Source organism: Crocodylus porosus, unplaced genomic scaffold, assembly GCF_001723895.1.
Source record: "Crocodylus porosus isolate Cpor-Errol unplaced genomic scaffold, CroPor_comp1, whole genome shotgun sequence".
In the NCBI taxonomy this organism is placed as follows: Eukaryota; Metazoa; Chordata; order Crocodylia; family Crocodylidae; genus Crocodylus; species Crocodylus porosus.
This window is the reverse complement of record NW_017728947.1, coordinates 2,513,705-2,539,469: the sequence shown is the minus strand read 5'-3', so window position 1 is coordinate 2,539,469 and position 25,765 is coordinate 2,513,705. Positions and strand designations below refer to the sequence as shown.

Sequence of the window (25,765 nt, the reverse complement as noted above, 5' to 3'; positions counted from 1 at the left end):
ACCACTTTTCTTTTAAAATAACTTACTGTAGTCTCCCTTTTAGCCAACTCTTTATCCCCTTTATGTTTATAGTATTAATCCCCATCTTCTTCCATTCAACTAATAATTTCCCTTCCAGAGATTCTCCTTAATCTAAATAGAATAGATCCACTGAATTGTCCTGTTATTCTATGATAGAATATGAAATTGATCTGATGTGATCTTTCTTGAAAAAAACTCCATGTTGCCTTTTGTCTATTTTTCTGTTTTCCTCCATATCCTCGATTATTCACAGATTCATAGAAGTTGGGGCTGGAAGGGACCTCACGAGATCATCAGGTCCAGCCCCCCTGCTCTTAGGCACAACAAAATGCTAGGGTCAGATGACCCCAGAGAGGTGTGCATCCAGTCATCTTTTGAAGATCTCCAGACCAACTCTGGAAGGAGTCTATTCCAGACTCCGGACAATCAAACTGTAAAGAAGTTTTTCCTTATATGCAATCTGAAGTGATCTTCTAGCAGTTTTATGTCCATTATTCCTTGTCTTCTCCTGGGGTGCCTTGGTGAATAGATGCACTTCCAGCCCCTGATGTTCATCCCTTATATACTTATAGGCTGCCACCAAGTCCCCCCTAACTCTTCTCTCCAGGTTGAACAGTCACATGTCCTTCAGCTTCTCCTCATATAGCCTGCTCTCCAGACTTCTAATCATTCGTGTGGCCCTCCTTTGGACTCTTTTAAGCTTCTCCACATCCTTTTTGAAGTACGGTGCCCAAAACTGGATGCAGTACTCCAGTTGCAACCTCACCAATGCTGAGTACAGCAGGAGGATGACATCTTTAGTCTCTCTCGAGATGCACTGGTTGATGCATGCCAGTGTATTGTTCTCTCTGCTGGCTATAGCACTGCACTGGTAGGTCATGTTCATTCAGTGGTCTATCATGACCCCTAAGTCTCTTTCAGCTGCAGTGCTAGCTAGTGTGGCACTGCTAAACCTGTAAGTATATTGCAGATTATTTCTCCCCAGATGGAGCACTTTACATTTCTTAGTGTTAAACATCATCAAGTTTTGACCTGTCCTCCTTACAAGCCTGTCCAGGTCAGCCTGTATCCTCAGCCTTTCTTCCAGCGTGACCATACTCCCCCATAACTTGGTGTCATCTGCAAACTTGTCCAGTACGCTTTTCACACCCATATCCAAATCATTGATGAGTATGTTGAAAAGCACTGGTCTGAGAACTGAACCCTGGGAGTCTTTCCCTCCATTACTCTTGTAGGACTTTGCATAGTAGCACAGTTGAACAAAGACATGAAATTGTCTCCATTCTATTTTTTTTTCTTTTTTGAAAATAGGTATTATATTTACTAATCTCCAATCAGAATGCCCCACATTTCACTCTTAGTTATTCTATAATGTTCATCTTGCTAATAGCTTGTTGCCTGAGAATTTCCATGATATTTTGCAAAGAAGAAAAGTTGAGATTATCTTCTGTTTTTGTTTTAAACAGAAAAGCACCATGCTGGATGATAACAGAAACATTCAGGAATCTTATGACTTTCCTAATGAAGAAAAGAAAGAAAAAAGTCAGTGAATAGAAAATGAATGCATAAAATGAGACAGAAAAGTAGGATAGAAAAATGGTATGAGGAAGAAAATGATGGAAAAAAGAAAATGAGTTTTAAAAGAAAGGAAAGGATAAAAAGACATCTCAATACAAATTTTTATCTCAAGAGCCTCATGCTACTCTGTTTCATTTATGGAAAATAAGAATAAAAGGGTCATGTCATAGGTAAAATGAAGACATACATGGTCACTAATCTGAGTTTGACAGGTACGTTGTAGTGGGGTTTGCGAACTCCAAGGCGAGAGCTTGTTGCAGTCAAAGTGAATCTTGCCGGGAGGACATGCTATAAAAAATAATACTTTGTTAGATTGGGTGAACAGGACAAGAAATGTAAAGGAGGACTAAAGTGGTAGCTGATATTGGGACAAATCGCAGATCATGTATACTTATTATAGACACTAATTATCAATGAAGACCATTTCTACCAAAAATAAACTGAAAAGGAATGATGGTTTGAAATGAGTAGAAAATCAAATTAGAGACTAATTATTTTTCTCAAGGATTTCACTTACTTGCACCTTTGAGCTTCACTTGAGTGCAATGGAGCCTGGCATTGCGGCAAACGCTAAAAAAGGTGAGATAAAATAGAAATTCATAGTATGCAAATCATAGCAGGTGGTTTCATTGTAAGTCTAATAGATGTATATGTAAGGTCATTGGTAAAATTCTGAAAGCACTCTGCAAAGCCAAAGAAATTAACATACTAACTCACTACATGTACCAAACAATTATTCTTTTGGACTTTCAAAACCTTCCTATTCCCATGCCATGTTCTTAGGTGACAGGATAATAAATGTATCCAAGGGATTTATTGGGGGGAGAGAAACCTAGTAGTGAAATTTACAGTGTAAGTTAAATTCCCACATGATTTTTAGTGAGGTTTCCTAATGAGTGATGCTGAAGACTACATTTTGGGTACTTGGGGAAGGAAGAGTTTTGCAAGAACTCTTGTGAAAAATAATATTGCAGGTAACAGCCCACAATTTACTCTTAGGACCTCATGTTGCATTAAATCAGCATAACATAGTAATTGTTCCACTGCAAAATGATGCTTCAATAAATTATTTTTAGCAGGAAATCTGCTAATTGCTCACACAGCTGCCTTTCCTCATTCCACAGTGGGTGCATCTACGTGTTCATTAATGCATCTTAGATACTGTGCATTTAGTTTAGTACTTCCTTAATAAAGTACTATCTAAATGTGCAGTACCTAGAGTTACTGCGCAGTAGTGCCAGCAAATGGTTATTTATTGATGCTAACTGTGCATTAGCCTAATAACATTGTGCAATAGCCTATTAGCACAGTTTTTGCCATGGCAAGCTACTGCACAGTGTTATTAGGCTAATGTGCAGTAAGCCTCTCAGGTAGATGTGCCCCATAAAACCTGTAAAGGAGACCAGAGGTTCTCATACTGTGGTCCGCAGACCACCACTGGTCCGTGAGCTCCATTCAGATGGTCTGCAGAAAGGTGACCTAAGGCTAAAGCTGACAAACATTACACCTGACTTCCCAGACCTTTGCTAAAAAAAACCAGGCACATCCATTGCATTAGAAAGGTAAGACTACCAATATTAAAATATGAGTTGTGTGCTTTGATTTGTAGAACAAAAATAAAGTTTATTAAGCAGTCTGCTGAGACCTTCAGCAATTTTTAAGTGGTCCACAAAAAAAAAAAGTTTGAGACCCACAGGTGTAGACTATAATAGTGATGTCAGACCAAATGTTACCACTACAGGCCACCACTCACCTCAGAAAATAAACACATGTACTATGTATAAAAAATAAATGAATTGATGGATTGATAGATTGGTAGACTTATATATCTTGTTTTGGCAGGTGGTTGGTGGGAAATGTATATCATCAGTAACGTTCATACTGAATTTTCTTGCATACAACATGCCCTGAAATACAGTATGAACCTTGTTTTTGAAAGGCCAAAGAAAGGAAAAAAAGATCTTTCCACGTAGTAAGTAAGTAAGTAGCAGCAGATAAGGAACAGAGCCTGCTCCCTGAGTCATTGGCAGATTTTACCTTCACTTTTGCTCATAACTAGCAGAAACTGTTCTTATTACATTTCTCATATATAATGCTGTCTTTAGTTTCCAGCAGCTGTTTTTCTGGGAAAGTGTGTGTTGTGTGCAAGAAGATTTGATATAAGGGTGTACTTAAGAAGTAAAGACAAAGAGAAGTGGGGCTTCCATCTCTGCAATCCAAACTCAATAACAACATACCAGCGATCTTCATTTCTCAGAATAACAGCACCAGCTTCTAGGTATTCTCCCTTATAGTAGCATGAGCATTTGGAGATAGGCACACAGATGCTCTTTTCATTCAGGTAGGTGTTATCAGGGCAGCCACAGCCATCCACAGGAAAGGAGTCATAAGAGCAGTGCTTATTGCCATCAGTAAAGGAGCGGCAGGTGTATTGACATGTAGTCAGATTGTAGTGGAAGATCTGGCTTGCAGGGCAAGTAACTTCTTTTTCTGGAAGGGGAAAAAATATCTGCCATTTAGGGAAAATATTGGACCAAATAAACGTAAAAACTTTTCTTCTAGTAACACTGGGCACATCTAACATGAGCATTAATGATCTGCGGTTACTGCACATTAAGTTTAGTACCTGTAATACCAGGCAGGTACTACCTACGAGCATAGTACCTGGCACTACTGCACAGTAGCACTGATGTACCCTTTTAAGTGATGCTAATGTTCAGTAGATTAATTTTACTGTACATTAACGCATTATTATGGCTTTTGCTGTGACATACTAATGTGCAGTAGAATTAGTCTACTGCACATTATCATCTCATGTAGACATGCTCACTGACTATGAAATATGCAGCAGTAACAAAAAAAGTAGTCTACAATTGCATATAAAATTTCATGCTAATTAACTACTATTTTTACCTTCGCTTTTTACTCTCTTTTTTTAGAATGATAAAAGTAATTTTTTTAGAAGTATAAAACTAAAAAGTAGTATCATTTACTTTCTAAAAGGTATTCATAGAAGTTAGAGGCTGGAAGGGGCCTCACAAGATCATCAGGTCCAGGCCTCCTGCTCTAAGGCAGGAAAGACTGCTGAGGTCAGATGACGCCAGCAAGGTGTGTGTCCAGTCGTCTTTTGAAAATCGCCAGGGGAAGTGACTCTACCACCTCTGGGGTGAGTCTGTTCCAGACTCTGGACACATGAACTATAAAGAAATTTTTCCTTATGTCTAATCTGAAGTGATCTTCTATCAGTTTATGACCATTATTCTTAGTCTTCCCCTGGGTTGCCTTGGTGAACAGATGTTCTTCTAGCCCCTGATGTTCACCCCTTATATACTTAAAGACTGCCACCAAGTCCCCCCTCAGTCTTCTCTCTTTCAGACTGAACAGTCCCATGTCCTTCAGCCTCTCCTCACGTGGTCTGTTTACTGCTCCCAGGCTCAGCCTTTACACACCCGCCAGGGACCTTAGCATGCTGAGCTAGGGTGGCACAGCCCCACCTGGCAGGGGGCCTTGGAGTTCAGCCTGACAGCCTGAAGCTGCTCCACCCTAACTCAATGTGCTGCAGAAGGGCTGACTGAGGCATGAGAGTGCTACAGTGCAGGGATAGCCAGCAGGCAGCCTCTACGCTGTAGCACCCCTGTGCCCCAGCCAATCCCAATCATCATCTACATGTCCATTGCAGCAGGGTAAGTAACAATAATACTTGTGTCAGGCAGTATTATCCTATGGCAGAGTTAAGTAGTTTTTCTTGGCCTAAGAGGGATGTACTTGTAGGCAGTGGGCATATCTATGACATGCTTTACTGTGCAGTAGACTAATCTACTGTGCAGTAAAGCATCACTATCTGTACATGCGCACTATTTACTGCACAGTAAATTAGTCTACTGCATAGTTAGCTACAAACTTTAAATACAGGTACTAAACTACCTGCACTACTGTGCAGTAGTGTATGTGTAGACAGTGACCAGTAGCAAATTTTTTACTGGTCAGCCCCAACACAAAGCCATAGGGGATGGGTAAGTCCCCTGGTCCTATTACTGCTCAGCTCCTGAGCACTGCCAGGACAGGATAGCTCTCTATCTGCCCCCCGCAATCCCAGTGCTGCTCGGTTCCTGACTCCCCACAGGCCTGGGGAACTTTCTGCTTCCCCACTCAGCTGGGGACTGGCTGCAAGCTCTTCCACTTCTGGGGCAACCCTCAGCCAGCCCCCAGCTAGGCAGGAAAATCCCTGAGAAGCTAGGGACTGGCTGGGAACTGTCCTGCTTCTGGGGCATCTCCCAGCCAGCCCCTGGTTGGGTGGGGAAATTCTTACCCACAGGATCTAGGAGCTAAACAGCACTGGGACTGGGAAGCTCTCTGCTTCCCCACCCTGCTGGGGACTAGGTAGCATCTATCCTGCTTCTGGGCCAGCTCCCTGGAAGCCCCTAGTTGGGTGGGGATTTTCCCACACAGCTGGGGGCTTGCTGGGAGCTGTGCCAGAAGTGGGGCAGCCTCAGCCAGCCCCTAGCTGCACAGGGAAGCCCCACTGGGCACAGGACTTGTTCCCATGTGCACAGGGCTGGGAGAGCTTTGTAGAGGCAGCTGTCTCCCAACCCCATGCACATCAGGACCCCTCTGTCTTTTGGGGCCAGGAGATGGCTGCTGCCTGGCCCCATGCTCATGAGGACTGGTCCTCATGCTCCCTGCCAGCCCCTGGAGCCTGGAAATCCCCCTGGCTGCTTCAGGGAGCCAAAGCAGCACAGGAGCAGCCTTGTACCAGGCTGCTCCCAACAGGAAGCACATATAGACATGCTCCCAGGGTAGGCATACTGCACAGGAAAATACTAAGCTTTTATAGCATTAATAGTACATGTAGATATGCAAAGTGACACTTGAGTGGAGAGCTAATTAGTCAACTTGGCAGTAAAGCACATGTGTAGATGCCCCCTGAGCCTCTCAGTGGGCCAAGTCTATTGTGTGATACAGCAGGTGTTTTGATCAATGGCTAACCAGTGGCCTTGTGGTCAGGAAATATTTTCTCCAGCTTGTAAAATGGCCTTACTAACAAAGGAGACTTAAAGATTATGTTATTAAATGTAATTATTTTCATGTATTCTCCTTAAAATGTCTTAGACATCTCTTAAGAATCTTCTAACTCAAAGGGATTAATGTAAATGTACTAACAGCCACCCTGTCCCTTTCCCTGTGGTTGATTTCAAGGCAATTACAGTTTCAGCACTTACTGCAGACAGTTTGTCTCCAGCCCCACAGCATAACTCCTTTGGAGGCACAGGCCCTGGCATATGAGGAGAGGGCGGCACATAAGCAGTCTTCATTTTTCTTACAGCTGCAGGTGTCATACTTGCATCTCTGAGACAAATAAGAACAAACTGTAAACAAGCCTTTCAGGACAATGATTGAAAATCTGGACCTCTAATGGGTAACTGAGAGATGTCTAGGACTTTATTTTATGTGGCTTGCACTCACTCCCACAATTAGAGCGCACAGATGAATGAACTGAGAATAGATGGAGAAAGCACAAATGGTACATCATCCTATTTCCATTTGGTCAAATAAGAAAAAAAACTGGATCCAATCCAAACAGCCAAACTTTTGACTCTGAAAGTTAGCCACTTGTACAGGCTGTTTTAGGGGCTCAAATACTTTTAATGGTCACAACTGAGATGTTCAGAGATCCAGGAAAATGAAAAACAACAACAGCAAACGGTTAACTGAATGTGTCAAGATGTTTACAAAAATTCAGCTTAGTTTCTAAAAAAGGAAAATGTTTTATGAGTTTCTTTCTTTTCTCTCCAGATTGCTCTGAATGTCACTGCTCTACATGGTTGTCAACAGGAGGTGATGGACCATGAATACATGGTGTGCTAATTGCCTGATGTTAATCCCAAGAGCAAGGAAGCAAAATAGATTGTGTATTAAGACAGAAAACTATATTGCATTAAAATAATGTTTAACTCTTGGTGGAACAAATACACATTAAGGCTCCATATTTCTGCATCTTTTGAATTCACAAAGGAAAATCAAAATTTGCACAGTCATTGGAACATAAAGCAAAGCAAAATAAATAACCTCCCCTTTCTAAAATAACATTCAATAAAAAAGCCCACTGTAAGCGTATGGGGTGCGGACAGTGCAATCACACAGTTAATCACTGTAGATCTGTATCCACTTTTATACCCAATTTATTCAATAATCCCTACAAAATATGTACATCATAGAAGCCTGTCTGAATTAGATTGGCACCAGAAGGTGTCAGTATAACATAAAAATCCCTACCTTATAATAGTCTGAAGGATCGATGACTGAATAACATTTAGCAAAAGGACTCTCTGTTTTTTTCAGTAAAGAACACCACTGATCAGCATAAGCTTCTATAATAAAAAGAAGGACAGATAAGGAATTATGTAAGAACAGTTGCCACATCAAATTACCTTCTTCGCACTACTCCTCGTTGAATTACACGGTCACATTATGTTATAAAATGAATGTGTCTCCAAAATAAAATACAAAATAAAAACTGTAAACATGTTTGGAGTGAAGAAGTAATACAGAATCATCATAAAGTTGACTACTGTGCCTGATTCAAATTTTGTGGCATGCACACTTTTAAACTAATATCCTATTACTCCAGAAAATCTAAAGAGACTTGCCTTGCTGAAGTCCATGATTGTCCAAGACCCCCATATCAGCCCCCCATATCAGATAACCAGAAAATAAGATTGAGTTTAAAAAGCAGCAATAATAATGAGGAATGTGTACTGCTGATCTAGACAAATATTACAGTAACTAAAAAATCTCCCTTCTGTGTCTTTCAGAACAGCCTGACCTCTATAATTTCCCTGTGAACTTTCCATCTATTCAAATGGAAAGCAACAGTCAGGAGACACAGACAAGCTTATCATATTGCAGACAATCCTTATATCAGCCCCCTAAATAAAGATTAGTTCTCTATACAGACTGTTAGTAGTTCGACCACGTGTAATAAATAAAAGATTGAGGAATTCTTAGCATCCTTACCACTTTCAATGCTGAGACTGCAAGGGTCTTCCAACCGATCCACTTTGTCATTACAAGTAGGTTGTGCTTTCCAGGTGTTGGCAAAAGCAGAGGCTGTAGCTTCTACCAGTCCACTGACTGTTTTAAAGTCATCACCTTCTATCCCATTGAAATTCCCACAAAGACCTATTTAGAAAAATATTAGAGGTTGTTTCTTATAAATTACTATTCGCATTTGTGAGAGAACAAAAGAGGAAAGGGCACATCTGACTATGCAGTTTCCAGCAAAAAGTTCATGCAAGCGATTTATCCAACTCAGCATTAAATTACTATTGTAGTGACCACAGCTTTTGGGGTCCCACTTTGACCTTCTGAGCTCTGGGTAGGGGAAGGTCTATGTCCCGTGAGATTCCCCTGTTTAAATTTTTTAATAGTCTCTGATGCAATAAACTGCCAAGAAAAACAATCTGAGCCTTCTTATATGAATAATTAAAAGCCCAACTCAGCAGAGCAGTGGGGAATATATTCCAGGCAACAATTTTGCATTGATGTAGGAATAATAGGCCACTTTCTTTAATAATTCTTCTGTAAAATGTTTGAATTTTGGGATCATTCCTCACTGAAGTTTTCAATTCTGTTGTTACTGTTCTGATATTCAAACAGGATAGGATTTCTGTCCATAGAGCTGGCCAAGGAAAAGAATAACAAGCTTAAAGAAATTTTACTTGGCATGAAAATATACCTTAGTGAAGTCTCTGCTAGCATCTTGTAAGCACACAATTTCCTTAATATCTTAATTAAAATAAAAGAATACATCAACTAGTGTTTGTTCTTTTTAACAGTGCCAGTAACAAGCACATTTCACCAAGAAAATTAAGAAAACATAGTAGTTCAACTGTAAAACATTACGGCTAAATCTGTTTGAAAGCTGACTTTAAGTGGACACTTGCCTTGCAGTTTTCCTCGGGCAGCCTGATTCACAATCACAAACAGCTGCATGACTGGACGCAATTGAATCTGCAGTCTAAGACCAAAATATGTATGCACAACGAGGTAGTGGGAAGATGGTTGGAAAACTGAGAAGCTTGCTGGAAAACACAAGAGTCGTGTTTCAGATACTTTTTTCTAAATGGTTTTCACATGCTTGTTTGTTTTACCATCCAAGATTACAGAAGTTTCAGAAGCAGGAAAACATTAGGGTACTGAGTCACCGTATACCATGAAAACTGCAACAGAGAAGACCCAGAAACAGACCTCTTCTGTTCTGTTCAGATAAACACTGATCACTTAGAAACAGTAGCAGATCCTGTTCCCTTCATAAGAAGGCTACTTAGGATGAGTGAACTCTACATTAGGACTAGGAATCAAACTCCGATCTTTTTCATGAGCGCTCATATTGCTAACCATGCTGCTTGTATGCTGCTTTATTTGAAGTTATATGAACAGGATAGAGATTTCTACAAAATCATTAGCTCTACCTATAAAATATGTAATAATAAATTGGAGCTTCCTCTCCATGCTCAGGTTCCGTTTGTTTCTATTTCTTTCTCAAAATCTTCTTGCTTTCCCCATTTCTTCCACAGACGGGTCAGTTTACTTAAGGATTCAGTATTTCAAGGGACACTAGTGCCAACAACCAAAGGACCAACTCACACAATTCTTCTGCAGGCAGGAGAATTGCTGTCAGGGTGAGCCAACGTTCCCCAACATTAGCAAAAAGATATTCCAGGCATATTCCTTTTGTCCAGACCAGAACATGCTAACACAAAATATCAGGAGGAGCTAATGGTCAATTTATGCCCTTCAGCCAGCAGAGGGACAGAGGGCAAGGTAGTGACTATTTATCCCCCCTTCTTCCATAGACCATTGCAAGAATGGATATGTTATATTATATCAACCTGAGGCATCAGTCAATTTAAAATCTTAAAAAGAATTCTAATTTAAATAAGAGAAGCACCAAATTGACCCCTCATATTTCTAAGACAGGGAGAATGCTGAATTTAGCGCATGTGCTGAAGCTATTTCAAAAGAATAAAACAAAGAGCTTGTGGTGAGTCATATGATAAGAAGAGGCTATATATTAAATTATACTGCTTATTCCGTGAAGTACTTTACTCCAGATCCTTTCCACCAAATATTTAAAAACTGCTTCCCCCTGTATGTTTGTCCTCCCTGCAAATGAACTGTCTTTGCCAAAGGTGGCAGTAGCCAAGAAGCAGTGCTGCTTATTGACTGATGACTCTGCATCTTAATTATGCATAACTGGCAGGAGTAAACATTTACAGATCCTTTGAGTGATTGTTCCAGGGCCCTCCAGCTGTCCTCTGTTTATTGATCTCCTTCAACAACCCTTACAGATCCTGGTCCTTGAAAAAATTTCTGAAGTTGTAAAAGGCTGGAGGTGACTCCTTCTAGACACCAATGGCATTGCTCTTTGCATCAGCCATGGAGATAGTGTATAAAGTAACTGCAAACCGAAGTTGATGACTCCAGCAACCTCTCCGCCTAAACCAGCTCAAAGACAGGGACAGGTTGTCTGAAGTCAGTCCACAAGCCAGAAAAAAGGGGGAAACAGGAAGCAGGAAGAAGAAAAGGATCCTCCTAGTAGAACTTATATGTTGTATGTAAACCAACCCCTTCTCTCCCCTCCCTCAATGAGAGCAAAAATCACCCTTGAGTTCACTATGACATTGCTGGCTCCATATCAGTGACCTCCACCACTGGAGTATTAGCAGCCCCCTTGTTTTTAAAGGTGGGAGGCTGAAATAGGAGGACACGAAGCAGCAGATGAAGCAGCTTACACAGAATCATTGGGAGGGAAGAGGCTGTGGAGATCTGAGAAATTAAACAAGGCTTACTGGGTATCTGTCTTAAACCTATGAACATCCTTCCCTCCTTACTTACTTTTCCCCACAAATAGCTGTAGTCTAGTGATTAGGCCACAATACTTTTCCAGTACCCCAGAAATGATGCCTCAAAGGCCTAAACAACAGTAAAGTTCTTTGCCTGGTATGCTGGATGAGCCAAGAGAGATGACCCCACTCCTTACCTGTCACATGGGGCAAGCGCATCACTGCCTCATTCAGTAACACTGTGCCATCTGCTTTGAAAACTGTAATCTGCAGAAAAGCAAAGAGCAAAAAAGTTAAGTTACTAGGCTTTGTGGACTCAGAATGGGAAACATGCTTTGAAAATTAACCTGAAAACTGGAGAGGCGCACAGGGAAATCCCTATGTTGTGCAGGTAAAATGTGATGAGAATATAGGATATATGAAAGGAGGAATCTGACTGGTTAAGAAACATTCTGCCTGTGCTGACATCCACTAAGTCTACAAAGATTTGGGCTTGCTAGTCAATGTTGATTTTATAGTAGTCTAAGGCAGTTTATAATAGCAATAAAACACCTCAAGGATTTTACTTATTTTGATAACCCAGACTTGCCAGCTGGCATTTAGGAAAAGTACCACGTTGATTTCTCCTATACATGTTGTATAATTGCTTACAAAATCAAATAATACTGTAAACTGGACAGGAATTTCACAGAATAATTGCCCTGATAACATTATAGCATGAACTTTTGGTAACACAAACTGTATTTAAAAACAATACAAAAACCAGGAATACCATATATAGCAAGAATAGAGGCAAAAAGTCTTAGAGGTGGATGGACATATTAGAGATGCATAAAAAAGTCTCAGTGGAAAAATAGGTTATATGGGAAAGAAATTTCCATGAGAATGAAAACCTAGTGAAGATTCCCTGTTTAGTCTCTCATCATTAGTGATAAGTGAAATTCTAAAAGTGCAGAAGTTTGATCTGGATTAAACTTTCTAGTCACATGCCTTGTAGGTCAATGAATCCTTAAGTATCCACACTTAAATATCAATAAAATGTGATATCTAGGACTTTCTTGTTCCTAATCCAATGGGAAATGCCATGAAGACAACAATGCAATGTTTTCAGCACTAGGCAGAACCAAAAAGAGATGAAAGAAAATCAATCAGTTTTTTTCAATTGTTTATCCTAGGTTTTATCTGAGTTTTGAACAAAGGGAAAGCCTTGAATTGGCTTCTTCCTTTTTCTTTTCCTACTTTTTGCCTGAGCAGGATCACTCATCCACAGACAGGATCACCAGAGAAAAATTACCAAAAAGAGAAAGAAAGAAATTAGAAAAAATGATGGTAAAAAACACATTAAGATTCCATCTGCCAACCAGACCCCACAAAGTGCTTACATCTTTTTTGTGGTTCATCAACAGCACAACAGTCTTCAAACACGTCTGCTTGTCTTCGAAACTACAGGGACCCAGCTCAGCCAGGAGGGTATGGGAGTCATTGACACTGTTCTGCAATCACAAGGGCACAGAAATGATTTGTATGGACAAATATATCTTATCACAAACTGATTTCAAACCAAGAAGACAAACAAGCGTATTTGCCCTTAGTATGTATTAGTAGGTGCATTCATAAGAATATAAGAGCATAAGAAATGCCATACTGGGTGAGACCAGTGGGTCATCTAGCCCAGTATCCTGTCTCTGATAAAGGGCAAATGTTATACAGGGAGTGCTGGACAGTCCTGACACCCCAAACAGCCTGGTGTTGGGTGTGTTACTGCATTCCTCCCCCAGACAGACTGATCCCAAAAGTAGTTCAGCCTGAATTACAGAGATTAGCATGTGAGGAAAGGTGGGTTGAGGGACAGTCTCAAGTGAGTGAGCTGAGATGCGTACAAGGTGATAACACCAAGTAATGACCCCAGATAAAAACAATTATCACAGGTCATGAATCAGAGCTTCCCTGCTCCCTACTCAATTGGCCAAGAGATAGTTATCTCACAGAAATGGGCAGAGATATAGAAATGTGAACCCAAGCTGTACAAAACTCTACTATGCAATGGCATAGGTTTGGAAGCCTGGAAATTACCTCAACTCTGAGGACAAATTCTGAAGGTCCTGAGACCTCACCACCCCATAGTGAGTAAATCTATATATTCTCTGCTGTATGGAGCTGCTATTGGTAATTTTGCCTGAGCGTTAAATCAGCGAATGGTTTTAAATAACTTGTTTTGGCTTATCTTGTACTACTCAGGGTAAAATAAAAGCCCTCATAGTCATTCTGGGTATAACAGGAGAGCACTGAATTGGACATCTCAAGAGTGATCTAACCCCTATTCAGTAATCTCTCTGGCATGCTTCATTATTGGTTTAGAGATGTCAAAGAAACATCCCCAACCATTCTGTTCAATAGCCATTAATAAGTCTATCATCCATGAATTTATCTAATCCCATTTTGAACCTGGCTATACTATCTGCCTCTACCACCCCTGTGGCAATAAATCTCACAAGTTAACTGTGTGTTGCATAAAAAATATTTTCTTTTGTTAGTTTTAAGCCTGCCTCCTACTAATTCCAGTGGGTGCCCCCTAATTTTAGTATTCTGGCTGGTGTTGAAGTGCAGTTTCCTGTTCATGTGATCCACATCCTTTTCTAAACTTACCACATCCTTTTTGAGATGTGGAGACCAGAATTTCACACCAAGGGCACAGAATGGGCACACCATGGATTTGGATAATGACATGATAATGGTCTCCATTTTGTTTTCAAAACAGAGAACCTAAGTTTAGCTCTGGAAACACCTATAGGTTTGCTCTGCGGAAACTACATAGCCTTAAGGGGTATTGGTGCACGGAGCAGGAGTTAGTTGGCAGGATGTAGTTCAAATCAGCACACCCAGAGGTAATCTAGACATGTCTTACATCACCCAGACACTATTACAGGTTTCTGGTAGAAGGCTTCAGACCCTCAATGCAGATCTCTTTAGCAGAATTAAAACTTCAAGCTGTAGGTTCAGTTTTCCATTTTAAACATGCAGGAAATGTGCTCCTCGGGACTCTTGTGAAACAAACTCCTAAATAGTCTATGGTGTACCTGTTTCATAGCTATTGTAGGGCCACAAACTGTTAAGTCAGTCACAAAAATGGTGGTGATCACAGACCCTCACTTCCATTGGGGTGAGCACTGGAATATCACATCTCACTTCAAATTCTCAAGCATGGATTCTGCAGTGTCCTCCTCCTCTGTCTCAACAAGTGTAATGAAACAGTGATCTATGCCACAAAATCAGAGTGAATACACATTTTTAATTACTGTATTCTTAAAAAGGTGTCCACTACGTGATACCTTGGTTAGCACATAATAGCACTCTCCATGGAAGGTGTATTTCTTCGCATCAAAGGTGGTAATGTGAGAACCTCCTTCCAACATGCATGTCCCTGGACAGGGTATATCATGGCATATCCACCTGCCTGAATTACAGGTACTGTAGACACAAATAAGGAGTCAAAATATGTATACAGTAACTCAGGAACTCAAAGCACTGAAAATTATTTTTAAACAGGCACCATTAACATGGGACACCATGTCCCCAGGGGTTTTGAAGCTGTTACATTGGCCATTGTTTTAAAATTTCTTTTCCACATAGTACAGTCCCAGGAGGCCATAAAATTGGTTCACTGTTGCATCAGGTCACCGTAACACAAGCATAATGACATTGTGACTGTTTTCAGCCTGCCAGTCAGAAATTAGCTGCCAACTCAGAGACAAGCCCATGCACGGTCAGTCTAAGGAAGGTAGGCACTGCACTGGAACACTTACCATTCTTCACATTCATTGGCAATCTTTTGCCCGGGTGAATATAGGTGTCCATGTAGCTTGCAGGAACATTTGTTAACAGCCACACAACCTCTCCCAGTCAGGTCATCATAAACAGTTCCTATAAAATCAACCAGCACACTCTCATTATTCACATAAAAAAATTTCAAATACCAGCACCTACCAATAGAAGAGAAACTCATAGGGCTGGACCTCACCCAAAGCTAAAGAATGAGGTTCACAAAGAAATGAATGAGATTTAGCAGCACAGTTTTCATTAATTTTATTAGAGGACATGGTTAAATTCCTGGTAAAGCTTTGAAAACCTCAGCCTACAAATGTATATATGTATAAATTACTACACTATTTTTGTGGAGATAATATTATAAAGGTATTTTCCCAAGGTTGGCAGTAAGATCTCAGAATTTTGTTTATGAGCTCACTGCAAAATATGATTAATATCTCCATCCAGATAAAATACATGTAAGAATACTCAATGGGTCGTCCACAAGGACTGAATCCAAAGGCAGTAAATCTAAGAAAGCATAGCTCTTTACTACTTCAGTAACTGAACAGATTCATTATTTCAGAGGTAGTAGTAGGCTCATAAAACAAAATATGTGGCTGGTCGTATGATAGAAGAGGAGCAAAGAGACCAAATGGGTTAATGTGGGTTAATAACAAATAAATTTGCATATAACTTGTAGAAATACTACACCTAATTAATTCAGTTGCTAAATTCAGGGTGTGCCTGAACTGTCTGCATGGCAAGCAGCACCAGAGGTCCATGGCTCACTCCAGTGAAGTCTGTAGGCACACAGCCCCCTGCTAGTGCAGCCAGCAGTGTTTGGTCTTCACCCACTTAGAAGTTGGATAGACCTGATATAAATGATACAGCCCTCTGAGACACACTGGGTTTGTCTACATGAGACATTTACTGAGTTGTCTAATTAGCTCTACAGTAAATGTCTAGGTGTCTACATGTGTGGCCCTAATGAGCTGCAGGGAAACTAATACACTCAACAGCAGGGTAGTACTTGTAGGGTAGTAAGTGTAGATGCTGACGCAGGTGGTTGGCGCACAAGGGTACATCAGTGCGGGGACTGCCTCCTGGCTAGCCCTGCACTGAAGCATCCTCATGTGCCAGCCAGCCTTTCTGCAGCAGGTTGAGCCAGGCAGGAGTAGTCCCAGGCTGGCTGGCTGACCCGTGGGGCCCCCTGCCAGCCAGGGCTCTGCCCTGGCTTAATGTGCTGCAATCCTGGGTACACATTCAAACAACCTACCCAGGAGCAATAAACTCCAGTACCATAAACGCTGGAGTTTATTGCTGTAGCTTATGTGCACATGTTGGTGTGCCTACTCTGGAGTATATGAATAGACCTGAAACGAGATCTGCAGCCTAACAAAGGGCAGAAACACACCTACCTTCTGGGCAGAAACAGCCATCCATGTAGTGTTCTTCACAAAGCCTGATTTCCGGGTGTGAACACGTATCAATGCATGGGGAGCTGCTTTCCTGGTAAACCATGTTTCCAGGGCATGATTTAGCTAAAAATAACAAAAAGAGAAGCAATACATTATTAAAGAAAAAACTTTGGATTCCACAGAAATCAAAGCACAAATACTAGGCTCAAGAGGACTCAGTTTGGTTTTGTGTTTCATGCATATATATTTCTGAACTCCTTTTTACTTCTTTACATTTTTATCTGACTTCTTGAACAGAAGATGTTGATTTCAATGATGGTCCCTTTTTAACTCATGTAAAAAATTCAGACCATAGGGCTTTTAGCTGGAACATAAATGTCTAATTGTTGAATGAAAGAGAGAGGAGGGGAAAGGTAGGAAATGAACAATGGAGAAGCAGTTTTAAATATTTTACAGGGTTTCATCCATAAGGAGCTAGTTGCTCAATAAATTCTGTGAAATGGCTTACGACATAATTTTTCTGTCCTCCAGTTCCCCGGCCGGCCTCCAGCATGAGAGCACTGGCGAGAGTATTCTGAGATGGTGCTGCAGAGGCAGAAAGCATCCTCAGCTTCCTGGCAGGCACACTTGTCCTGCATACATGCCATAACATACATTTCCAGATTCAGGCGGGACTGGCAGTCACTGAATGCTTCGGAAGTCAGTAACCGCGTGCACTCATCATGCTAAGGAGAAGAAAAAAAGAAGGGTTTAACAGGCACTAAAGTTTCTAGAAAAGTTCCTTCTTACTACAAGAATCCTTAGTTCCTGGGCTTGTCTTAGGGCAGTGAAAGTGGGACAGAGCTGAGTCATGGGTGATCTCTGGATAATTCCCTCTCAGAAACATGCATGTGAATGAAGGCCTTTTGCCCATTTGAAAGGGTCATATGTTGACTAGTAAAATGGAATGAGATAAGCTCAAAAGAGAATGGACAGGCATTTGTCTGGGATATTGTAGTAACAGTGTTCCCTGTAACTGAGCATGTTGCTGGACTGAATGACCTTTGACTTCCCTTCCAAGACTATGATTCTGATTCAACACTTTGTTATGGCTTTTTACAGGTCATAATAATAATAATAATTGCTTATCCTGATGGGTTGTGAGCTTCTATATCCAGCAGCTGCCTATGGGGTGTGATCTCAGTTTCTAAAATTAACTAAATTAGCTTTGGGGTTAGTTGAGAACATAATAGTGCCTGCCTCTGAAAATGCCAAATCATCACATCTCTGCACATAATGTTGTTGCCAAGAACGTCTTCAGATTCCAACTGTGTAAAATTCACCCTTGTGATTACTTACATGCTGATGGCAGGTTGTGATTTCCTGAGTTTCATCTGGGTCTTCACATACGGAGTTGGGTGTGTTAATCTTGTGTATATTTCCATATGTGATTGACTTGTAGACGATGCCTGCAATAAGCATTGCAAATATAGCACTATGTATATTTGACTCCTGACACTAGCAATTTAACAAAGTGGTTATTATACTGTAAACTGTATCTTCCACATGAGTCATATTCTGAATACTTGAATACTACTAAGAAAACTCATTATTTCAGTAGTGAGCATAAAAATCCACAGTAGTGTTTACATGAGTGAGTACATCCAACTGGAAAAGAGTACTCCATTAATATTTTAACTGTGTGGCAATAACAAGAAAATTTCAGAATGATTTTTAAGGTCCCATACTGTAAATTCTAGATTTGGCAATATGCAATGCTTCCACATATAGAATCTATAAGCTCACTTTCTGTGGCAGCTACCTGTATTGTCATAACACTTACCTCCAGAGATAAACTCATTGTATATCTGCTGTCCATTGTAATCCCCGCAGAGGCCACAAGTATGGTTATTAAACTTCGGGTGCAGCTCCAGCTGAAAACCAAAAAACCAAAAATCAAATTACCTATAGCACTAAACATTCCTTTCTCTACTTTTCTTGACAGAGCAAAAACTTGTGTTCATGCTGTTCCCCGACCTTCCAGCTAAACAATAAGCTACCTCCACATTTCCTGTTGGAACAGTCTATTTAACACAGCAGCTCAGTTCAATCTATGCTACAGTGTTAAACCTAGACAATAGTTAAAAAAACAAAGAAAAGGAAAATAATTTCATTATCACACGTACCATCAGTGCATCTTCACGGTTCCATATCAGAACCAGGCCTGCTCTTGCATAGACTTTAGTGTAGACATCACTGGTCTCAATCCTTATACCAGACATGTAGTGTGGTGTCTTTACTCTGAAGAGAAGGACACCAGAGATTTTGCATTAAAACTCAATACAAACAATAGAAAGGATTGGATTGAATATCTGAGCTGTTATGTCAGAGATATCTGGATGCTTGGAGAAACTGGTCTTTATAGACAATCCTTTCACTAGCCACCATTTGAATGTACCCCTTACAAATGTCCTCCACCATACTTGACTGAACCCTTTTAGTTGGGTTATAAAAATCACCTTCCTCTCTGATATCCATGAGACAACTAATATTTTCAAAAGTTGCTCTAACCAATTTCTACTTTAGCTAGCCATGGAAATCCAGCTCACATTCTCATTTTAACAGCATCTCTGAGGACCTCTCTACCTGCTTGATCATTACACATGCAAAATTTGACCACAATTCAGGCGTATGCAACATTTCAGCGTACGAAAACTGATGCCTTTCTGAACAAGCTGGTCTTTAAGTGGGCACCTTGCCCTGCCTTCTCACTTCAGACAAAGGTGGCTAACTTTCCCTGTCTTGAGAAAGGAAAGAAGGTAAAATTACATGTACCGTCAGTCAGAGTAATTGCATAAATTAACTGGGACAGAGAGAATATTCACTGCTCACCATATTCAATTTTTTAATGATAGAAAAAGGATAATTTACAGGGATACCAGAAGACATCGGTATGATGCAAATCCATCAAGCAGAGGCCTGAGCAAAGAGGCTGTTAGATAATGAGATAATTTGCTACACATATACTTCCTCACTGAATATCTGCCTTATGGTATACTGCATATACAAGCCATAATACAGAACTTAGGTCAGTGATAAAGAGATTCTAGCAAACAGCTTGTCACTATAAACACTCAAGAGGTTGACACTTGATCAAACAGAAAGTACTTTACATTGGAATGCAGCCAAAAGAGCTATTTCTTTCTCCATACATTTCTCAGAAGAAATATTATTGCCTATGCTCACACGCATAGATGTATCATCTTTTACAATCTGCCCTGTCTTGTGACAAGGAGAAATGTATATCTTAATTTCTTGTCACTAAGGTTTTTTTGCCAGCTAATTAGGACACCTTTTAAACACCCAAGCTTTTAAACTTCTAGCTAACACTTGGGAACTCACAAATGCTCATTATTACCACTCACTTGCAGGTCATACCATACACAGTGAAGGATGAACTCCTCTTCTCCCTCACTCCCCCCTCCTTCCCATTTTCAGAAGAGAATGGTTAAAGCACTAGATATGTATATTAGTGAACTAGGTCTTTTGAGGGAGAGCTTTTCTTAATGCTATATCTGAAGTAGGAATCAGATCACAGGGAGGTATAATAATTATGAATCAGGACCTACTCAATTTGTGATTTTGTGGAAATCCTGAAGTGGGACATTGTCCACAAAATCCATGAAAAAAACCTTACTAAAAATAAAATTCTTCATAGACACTGCATCCCAGCCGCACAACCCACCAAGAGGAGAGGGGGAAGGGGAGCTGCTGGCATGAAGGAGATGGCTACTGCCCTCACCCCTCACTGCTGATTGACTGAGAGGCCTGCCTGTCATGCGGCCCCACCCCCCTCCACTAATCAGTAGTGAGGGACGGGGCACTGGGGCCCCTCAGCCAATCAGAGGCATGGGGGGAACCTACCATGATAAGTCCACAAAAATGGATGCCAACCGTACAATCTGCCTGCAAAACTGGCCTCCTGCCTCCTCAATTTGGGTAGGTCCCAAATTATTAGGCAAACTCCACAGCACTAACCCTGGTAGAGCTTTGCAATTAAAAAAAATGATGTCCTTTTTTCCATTTTGCCTTTTGTCTTTGCTCTTTATTTTGATTTTCATCTTTATGAACGTTAGTGCCTTCATTCTTTGACTTCATAATAGGGTTGTTCTTTCCCTCATCCATGCATGTAGGAAGTAACAGAAATCTTACTGAAAGGACTATCTGGAAAACATAGTTAAATGCAGATAATGGAGTTCCCAGTAGGGACCCTAATATACCTGGATGGTTCAGTATCTGCCCTGAAATGTTGTTTGGCCTGCATCTGTGTTAACCAGGATGCACAAGGGTGATATTCTACAAATATTTATAAGCTTTATTGAGCCTCAAATTCTAAGGTAACTTATAGAAGCATTAAAAAATTTAGAAAGTCACTATTTCCAGCACTCTGTAAGTCATATCCCAACACCATTTCCAAACCTACAGAAGTACTAGCAGCTCCAAAGCAATATGCATGCTAAACTTAAACCAGAATTATCCCAACTCCACCCCTTGGTAGCGTGTGATCACCAGGTAATTCCATTTTATAATGGAATTAAAAAAAGAGGTCTCCTTCCTGGGGACCCATCTGATTACCAATAACATTCAGGTTGATATTTTGTGTACCTCAAGGCAAATACTAAAATGCAGCTACATTACAGGCTTCATTGTGCAGGCACATAATGATATTTTATTAGGGTTACCATATGTATAGATTTTCCCAGATATGTCCTATTTTTTGGCCCCCTGTCCTTGTGCCCGTGTGGGTTTTTGCAAAATGCAAGCAAATGTCCTCTGCTTTTCCTGTGCACATACAGCGTGGATGCTTGGGGCTGACAGCAGCAGGCAAGGTGATTAGCTGCCAGGGGTCAAGTGCTCTGCACACGGGCCCCAGCAAACTGCTCCCAGGTAAGTGTGTGTGTGCGTGAGTGTGCACGCAGAGAAGCTGTATGGGCAGCAGGGCTGAAGGGTCAGGCCTACAGGTCATGAGTGAGGGGCACTGGCAGTGCTGGGGGGAGTAGGGCTGCAGGTCTGGAGTGAGGGGCACTGGCAGCACTGTGGGGGAGGGGGACAGGGACTTAGGAGTGAGAGGCAGAGGCAGGGCATAGGTATATCACTGCCCCACCCCACAGAATCATATACCCCTCCTTCTCCTCCCTACCACAGGTGTCCTCTTTTTTGATCCTGGAAACATGGTAACCCTAATTTTATATGACAATGAATCAGACACGAAGAGTAGCACCAAGAAAAGCAATAGAGGAAATTAAATTCTAAAAGGCAGTAAATCGTATATGCAGTGAAAACCTGTTCTACAAGCCTTCTTTTAAGAGGGTTTTAGTGATTTATGAACAATGTATCAGAGAAGAATAGGCTCTGCATGCACAGGAGCTGCATGGGATCCTTTAAAGAACCTCTAAAAAGTTGCCTGTAAATTTCCTTTTAACAGTTTGATGCATTACTACATTGTCTCTCATTTGGGACAGTAATATATTTGAAAAGACTTCACAATATTCCTGTACATATATGTTGCCTTAGTGCCTAGAAAATGGTTTGTTATTTTTTATTCCTTCAATCAGTATTCACTGGAGCAGGTTCCACAGTTTTATCAAAACCCAGGTTCCAATTAAAGGGAGAGTGTTAAGTACAACAATGAAAACCACAACATCAGTAGCTTTAACATGCTAAAATATGTTAATCTTGGCTCATATGCTGTCACCCTGGCCCCTAGGAGCAGTGCCTTACTCTCTGAGTGTTCATTCTTGCACAATAATGCACTATTCAACAGGAGTAATGTTGGCAGGCTAATGCCCTGTATGATCACATTACAGGAGTAGGAAAATGCCACCACTTAATTGGAAGAGAGTCTATTACTTTTAAGCCCCAACACTGACCTGAGTTATAATTGGTATAATCTAATGAAGAATGCCCACTAGGATTTAAAAAACTCAAAAGAAGAAAAGAAAAAATAATCCACTTTTTTTTGCTGAGAAGTAAAAACACCCACATTAGTTTATGCAGACCCGTTGAACCAAATCCATATAAATTGGCATAGGTTCTCTGAAAATGATGACGCTGCACCAATTTGCATCATATAAGGATGTGGCCTATGTTTTGTGCTCTGTCACACACAGCCCAAAATAGAACAATTCAACAGCCAAATTGTCTCAGAGATGTACAGAAGCTAGCATTGATGCTAGTGCATGCAAGCAAATATTGTAAGCCATCTCCAACATTTCTTTTGACTCATGAAATGCTTGCAATACATGCTTTCAAGCTATATATTATATTACATAGTACTATCTCTCATAGAAGTTTACACATATCCTGGAAGGCTTAAAATACCAGAAGAACTTACATTTTTCTATCCACCGCAGCATATTTCTGGGTGAGGTAGATGTTAACTTCCTTAATGGTGACTAGGACATTCTGGATTTCAGGGTGTCCTTTGCTATTCAGACCACGCTGAATATGGACAGAAAACTCGCTGTAAGACTCTCGGCAGTCGACAGCAAACCTGTATGTGCAAAGGCCTGGAAACTGATAGACATCACCATCAAAAGTGTTGAAATGATGGTTTCCCCAGGTACTGCAGACATGGTGGCCATGGTTTTGGCTTCTACCTGTTAGGTGGTAGAAAAGACATGAAAAAAAAAGAAAAGAAATTAAATAGCAGGCATCCTCTACTATTAAGCAACATTTTACTGTAGAAGAGTGGCACAATATGCACTTTAGTTACAAAATACAACTAGATTTACAAAAGAAAGTAAACCAACAAAGAATGCATAGCAAGTCATTTATAAGTATGTGCATGATGTCCTGTAAAACTCCAGCCAACTCTAAATCTCCAGCATTTGCAAAATATGCAGACAAGGTCTGAATTTCTGGGTCCCTCTTACACATCTCAGTACACTTTGAATGGATGAAAGCTCTTGACTGCTTCAAGTAGAGCAGTTTAATACACCTATAATGAGTATAATATTTCAGTACCATTAAGCTCTCATGCCAAAGGTATTAATTTATTTTAAATCACTGTAATTATTTTATGGTTAATACTTTTATTAGGTACATTCCTTATGGGAGTTAGTGCTTTGATTGTTCCAATATCTACCAGAAGGGAAACAAATGTATTGAAAAGCCAATCAAAGCCCCTATTATTCTGTGCAGAAATGTTGTCCTGTCACAAAAGAATGTGTGCATAACTTGAGTTCATTATTAAAACTAGAAGTCAGAACTTATAGTACTATCAACCTTCACAAGGAGACAAGAGAATATACTAAGAAAAAAAAAAGAAGAATTATGAAAGGAGGAGTATGATAGACTTGTTTATATTCCTGCCCCACTTTTCCACATCAACAACTGACACAAATTTTACATGTATTGTTGCAGATTAGATTTGAGGCTTTTTATCAGATCTGTGCATGGCAAGACAGCACTGCTAAAATAGTAAGAGGACACCTCCAATTTCAGGTATATGCATTTAAATCACAAGGTTCATTGTGAAAAAGTTCACTTTAAACTTTGGATTTTGAAGGCACTAGCTTCACTGTATTCACTGCATGCAAAAAAGCATCATATTTACACTTCATGCATCTAGTTCAGTCTAAGTTTCTCAAGAGATTTACAGATACTGTTTCCTCTGGGAGGTCATTCAGGGATTCCCAAATTCCCCTTTTTGAGTCTTTGTATTCAACCAAAGGCTCAAGATGCTTCTTTCTCCACATAAATTCTTCCAGAACCCATCTTTGCAGATGTCTGCATCTGATGGAAAATGGAATGGGAAAGCAATACTCCATAGCACTTGCAAATTCAAGAAACAAAGGACAAAGCCCATGATCCAAATGCTGATCAGGAGAGCATCACCTATCTGTCCTAAAATGCTTGCTATGTTGTAAATAATAGATATTTATTCCATGACCTTACACCCATTAAATTGGAAACTTATTTTTAGGAAGACAGAATAAGAGATAAACTGGGATTGTTAGAGCAATGGATTGAAAAAATGTAACGTTTTGCCAAGCGTTACATAAACATACACCTTTGACAAAGAAAGTACAAAACACTCTTTCAATGTAGCCAAATGCACAAATTACCTTAGTTTCATAGATGCAGAGATGCTAGGGTCAGAAGTGACCTCAACAGATCATTGAGTCCAACGCCCTGCCTAGGCAGGAAAGAGTGCTGGGGTCAAATGACCCCAGCCAGATGCTTATCCAGCCTCAGATCTTCATCTCCTTTTTTCCTAACTTCTGTAAACTTTTATACTACACAATTATTGCAGTTAAAACTGTCTGAAAACATAGTAAGGAAAAATAATGTTCTTTTTCCATCAGGCTAGAGACCAATATGGAGGATATAGCCATTGAGCACATCCAACAGTATAGAACTGCTCTCCAAAAGAGCAACATCTATTTCATATGAAGTATCTATTTCACATATTCAATATTAAGGTAATTTAGCCATTTTAAAATTCCTTTAAATTATTCAGTTGCAAGTTTCCACACTTTTCCATTAGAAGCTTCTTCCATAGACCATTTCTAGTTCTTACCTGTTTCATACTTCCTTGCATAGGAAAGAGCCAGCCATAGGATAAAAAGGCTGGCAAGTCTTAGCCCCATAGCGGCTAAGGTGGGCGAACTGAGAATGCTTTCTGAAAACTTTTCTTTATATAATACCCACTTTTGCAAGTAATGCCATCAGAGGGGAGGAGATGCTGCAGAATGAGGAAAAGGAGGAGTAAAAAATGGGTGTGATATTTACTAAAGCTAGCAAAGTAAATAGACGTGGGCATTTTTCATTGTAAAATTTGGAATATGGTATGCAGGGAATAAAACAATATTGATTCACTTATCATGCCAGTTACTTTTATTTGCCTTTTTATAATATGACTCTCCTATAGGATGCTATTCTTTAAATTCCTTTAGTGTCATTGAATCTAAGATAACCTACAATAACCTCTGTTAAAGAAAGTTAATATTTTAGGGCCTAAACAAGAAAATCCATTAAATGAAACTTAGTTGGGGATTCCCTACAACACCTTCTCTGAAGCCAAGGTACCTCTACTATTTTTTTTCATTACTA

The 25,765-nt window shown here is 40.2% G+C and overlaps 1 protein-coding gene across 1 annotated transcript in view; it reads right to left on the bottom strand.

The window, feature by feature from the left end:
* The window catches only part of MUC2 (mucin 2, oligomeric mucus/gel-forming), a 107,216-nt gene extending 81,914 nt beyond the window's left edge, over window positions 1–25,302 (bottom strand). The window contains exons 1-18 of the mRNA XM_019551000.1: window positions 25,233–25,302; window positions 23,043–23,307; window positions 18,835–18,949; window positions 18,492–18,582; window positions 18,008–18,117; window positions 17,178–17,394; window positions 16,670–16,792; window positions 15,248–15,365; window positions 14,774–14,912; window positions 12,827–12,937; window positions 11,642–11,711; window positions 9,543–9,680; window positions 8,614–8,778; window positions 7,873–7,967; window positions 6,819–6,945; window positions 3,837–4,089; window positions 2,117–2,169; window positions 1,787–1,887 (exon numbers count right to left, since the gene is read on the bottom strand). Of these exons, the coding sequence (XP_019406545.1) occupies window positions 1,787–1,887; window positions 2,117–2,169; window positions 3,837–4,089; window positions 6,819–6,945; window positions 7,873–7,967; window positions 8,614–8,778; window positions 9,543–9,680; window positions 11,642–11,711; window positions 12,827–12,937; window positions 14,774–14,912; window positions 15,248–15,365; window positions 16,670–16,792; window positions 17,178–17,394; window positions 18,008–18,117; window positions 18,492–18,582; window positions 18,835–18,949; window positions 23,043–23,307; window positions 25,233–25,302 (2,361 nt within the window). The remainder of the gene's footprint in view (window positions 1–1,786; window positions 1,888–2,116; window positions 2,170–3,836; window positions 4,090–6,818; window positions 6,946–7,872; window positions 7,968–8,613; window positions 8,779–9,542; window positions 9,681–11,641; window positions 11,712–12,826; window positions 12,938–14,773; window positions 14,913–15,247; window positions 15,366–16,669; window positions 16,793–17,177; window positions 17,395–18,007; window positions 18,118–18,491; window positions 18,583–18,834; window positions 18,950–23,042; window positions 23,308–25,232) is intronic.
* Between the last annotated feature and the right edge of the window lie 463 nt (window positions 25,303–25,765).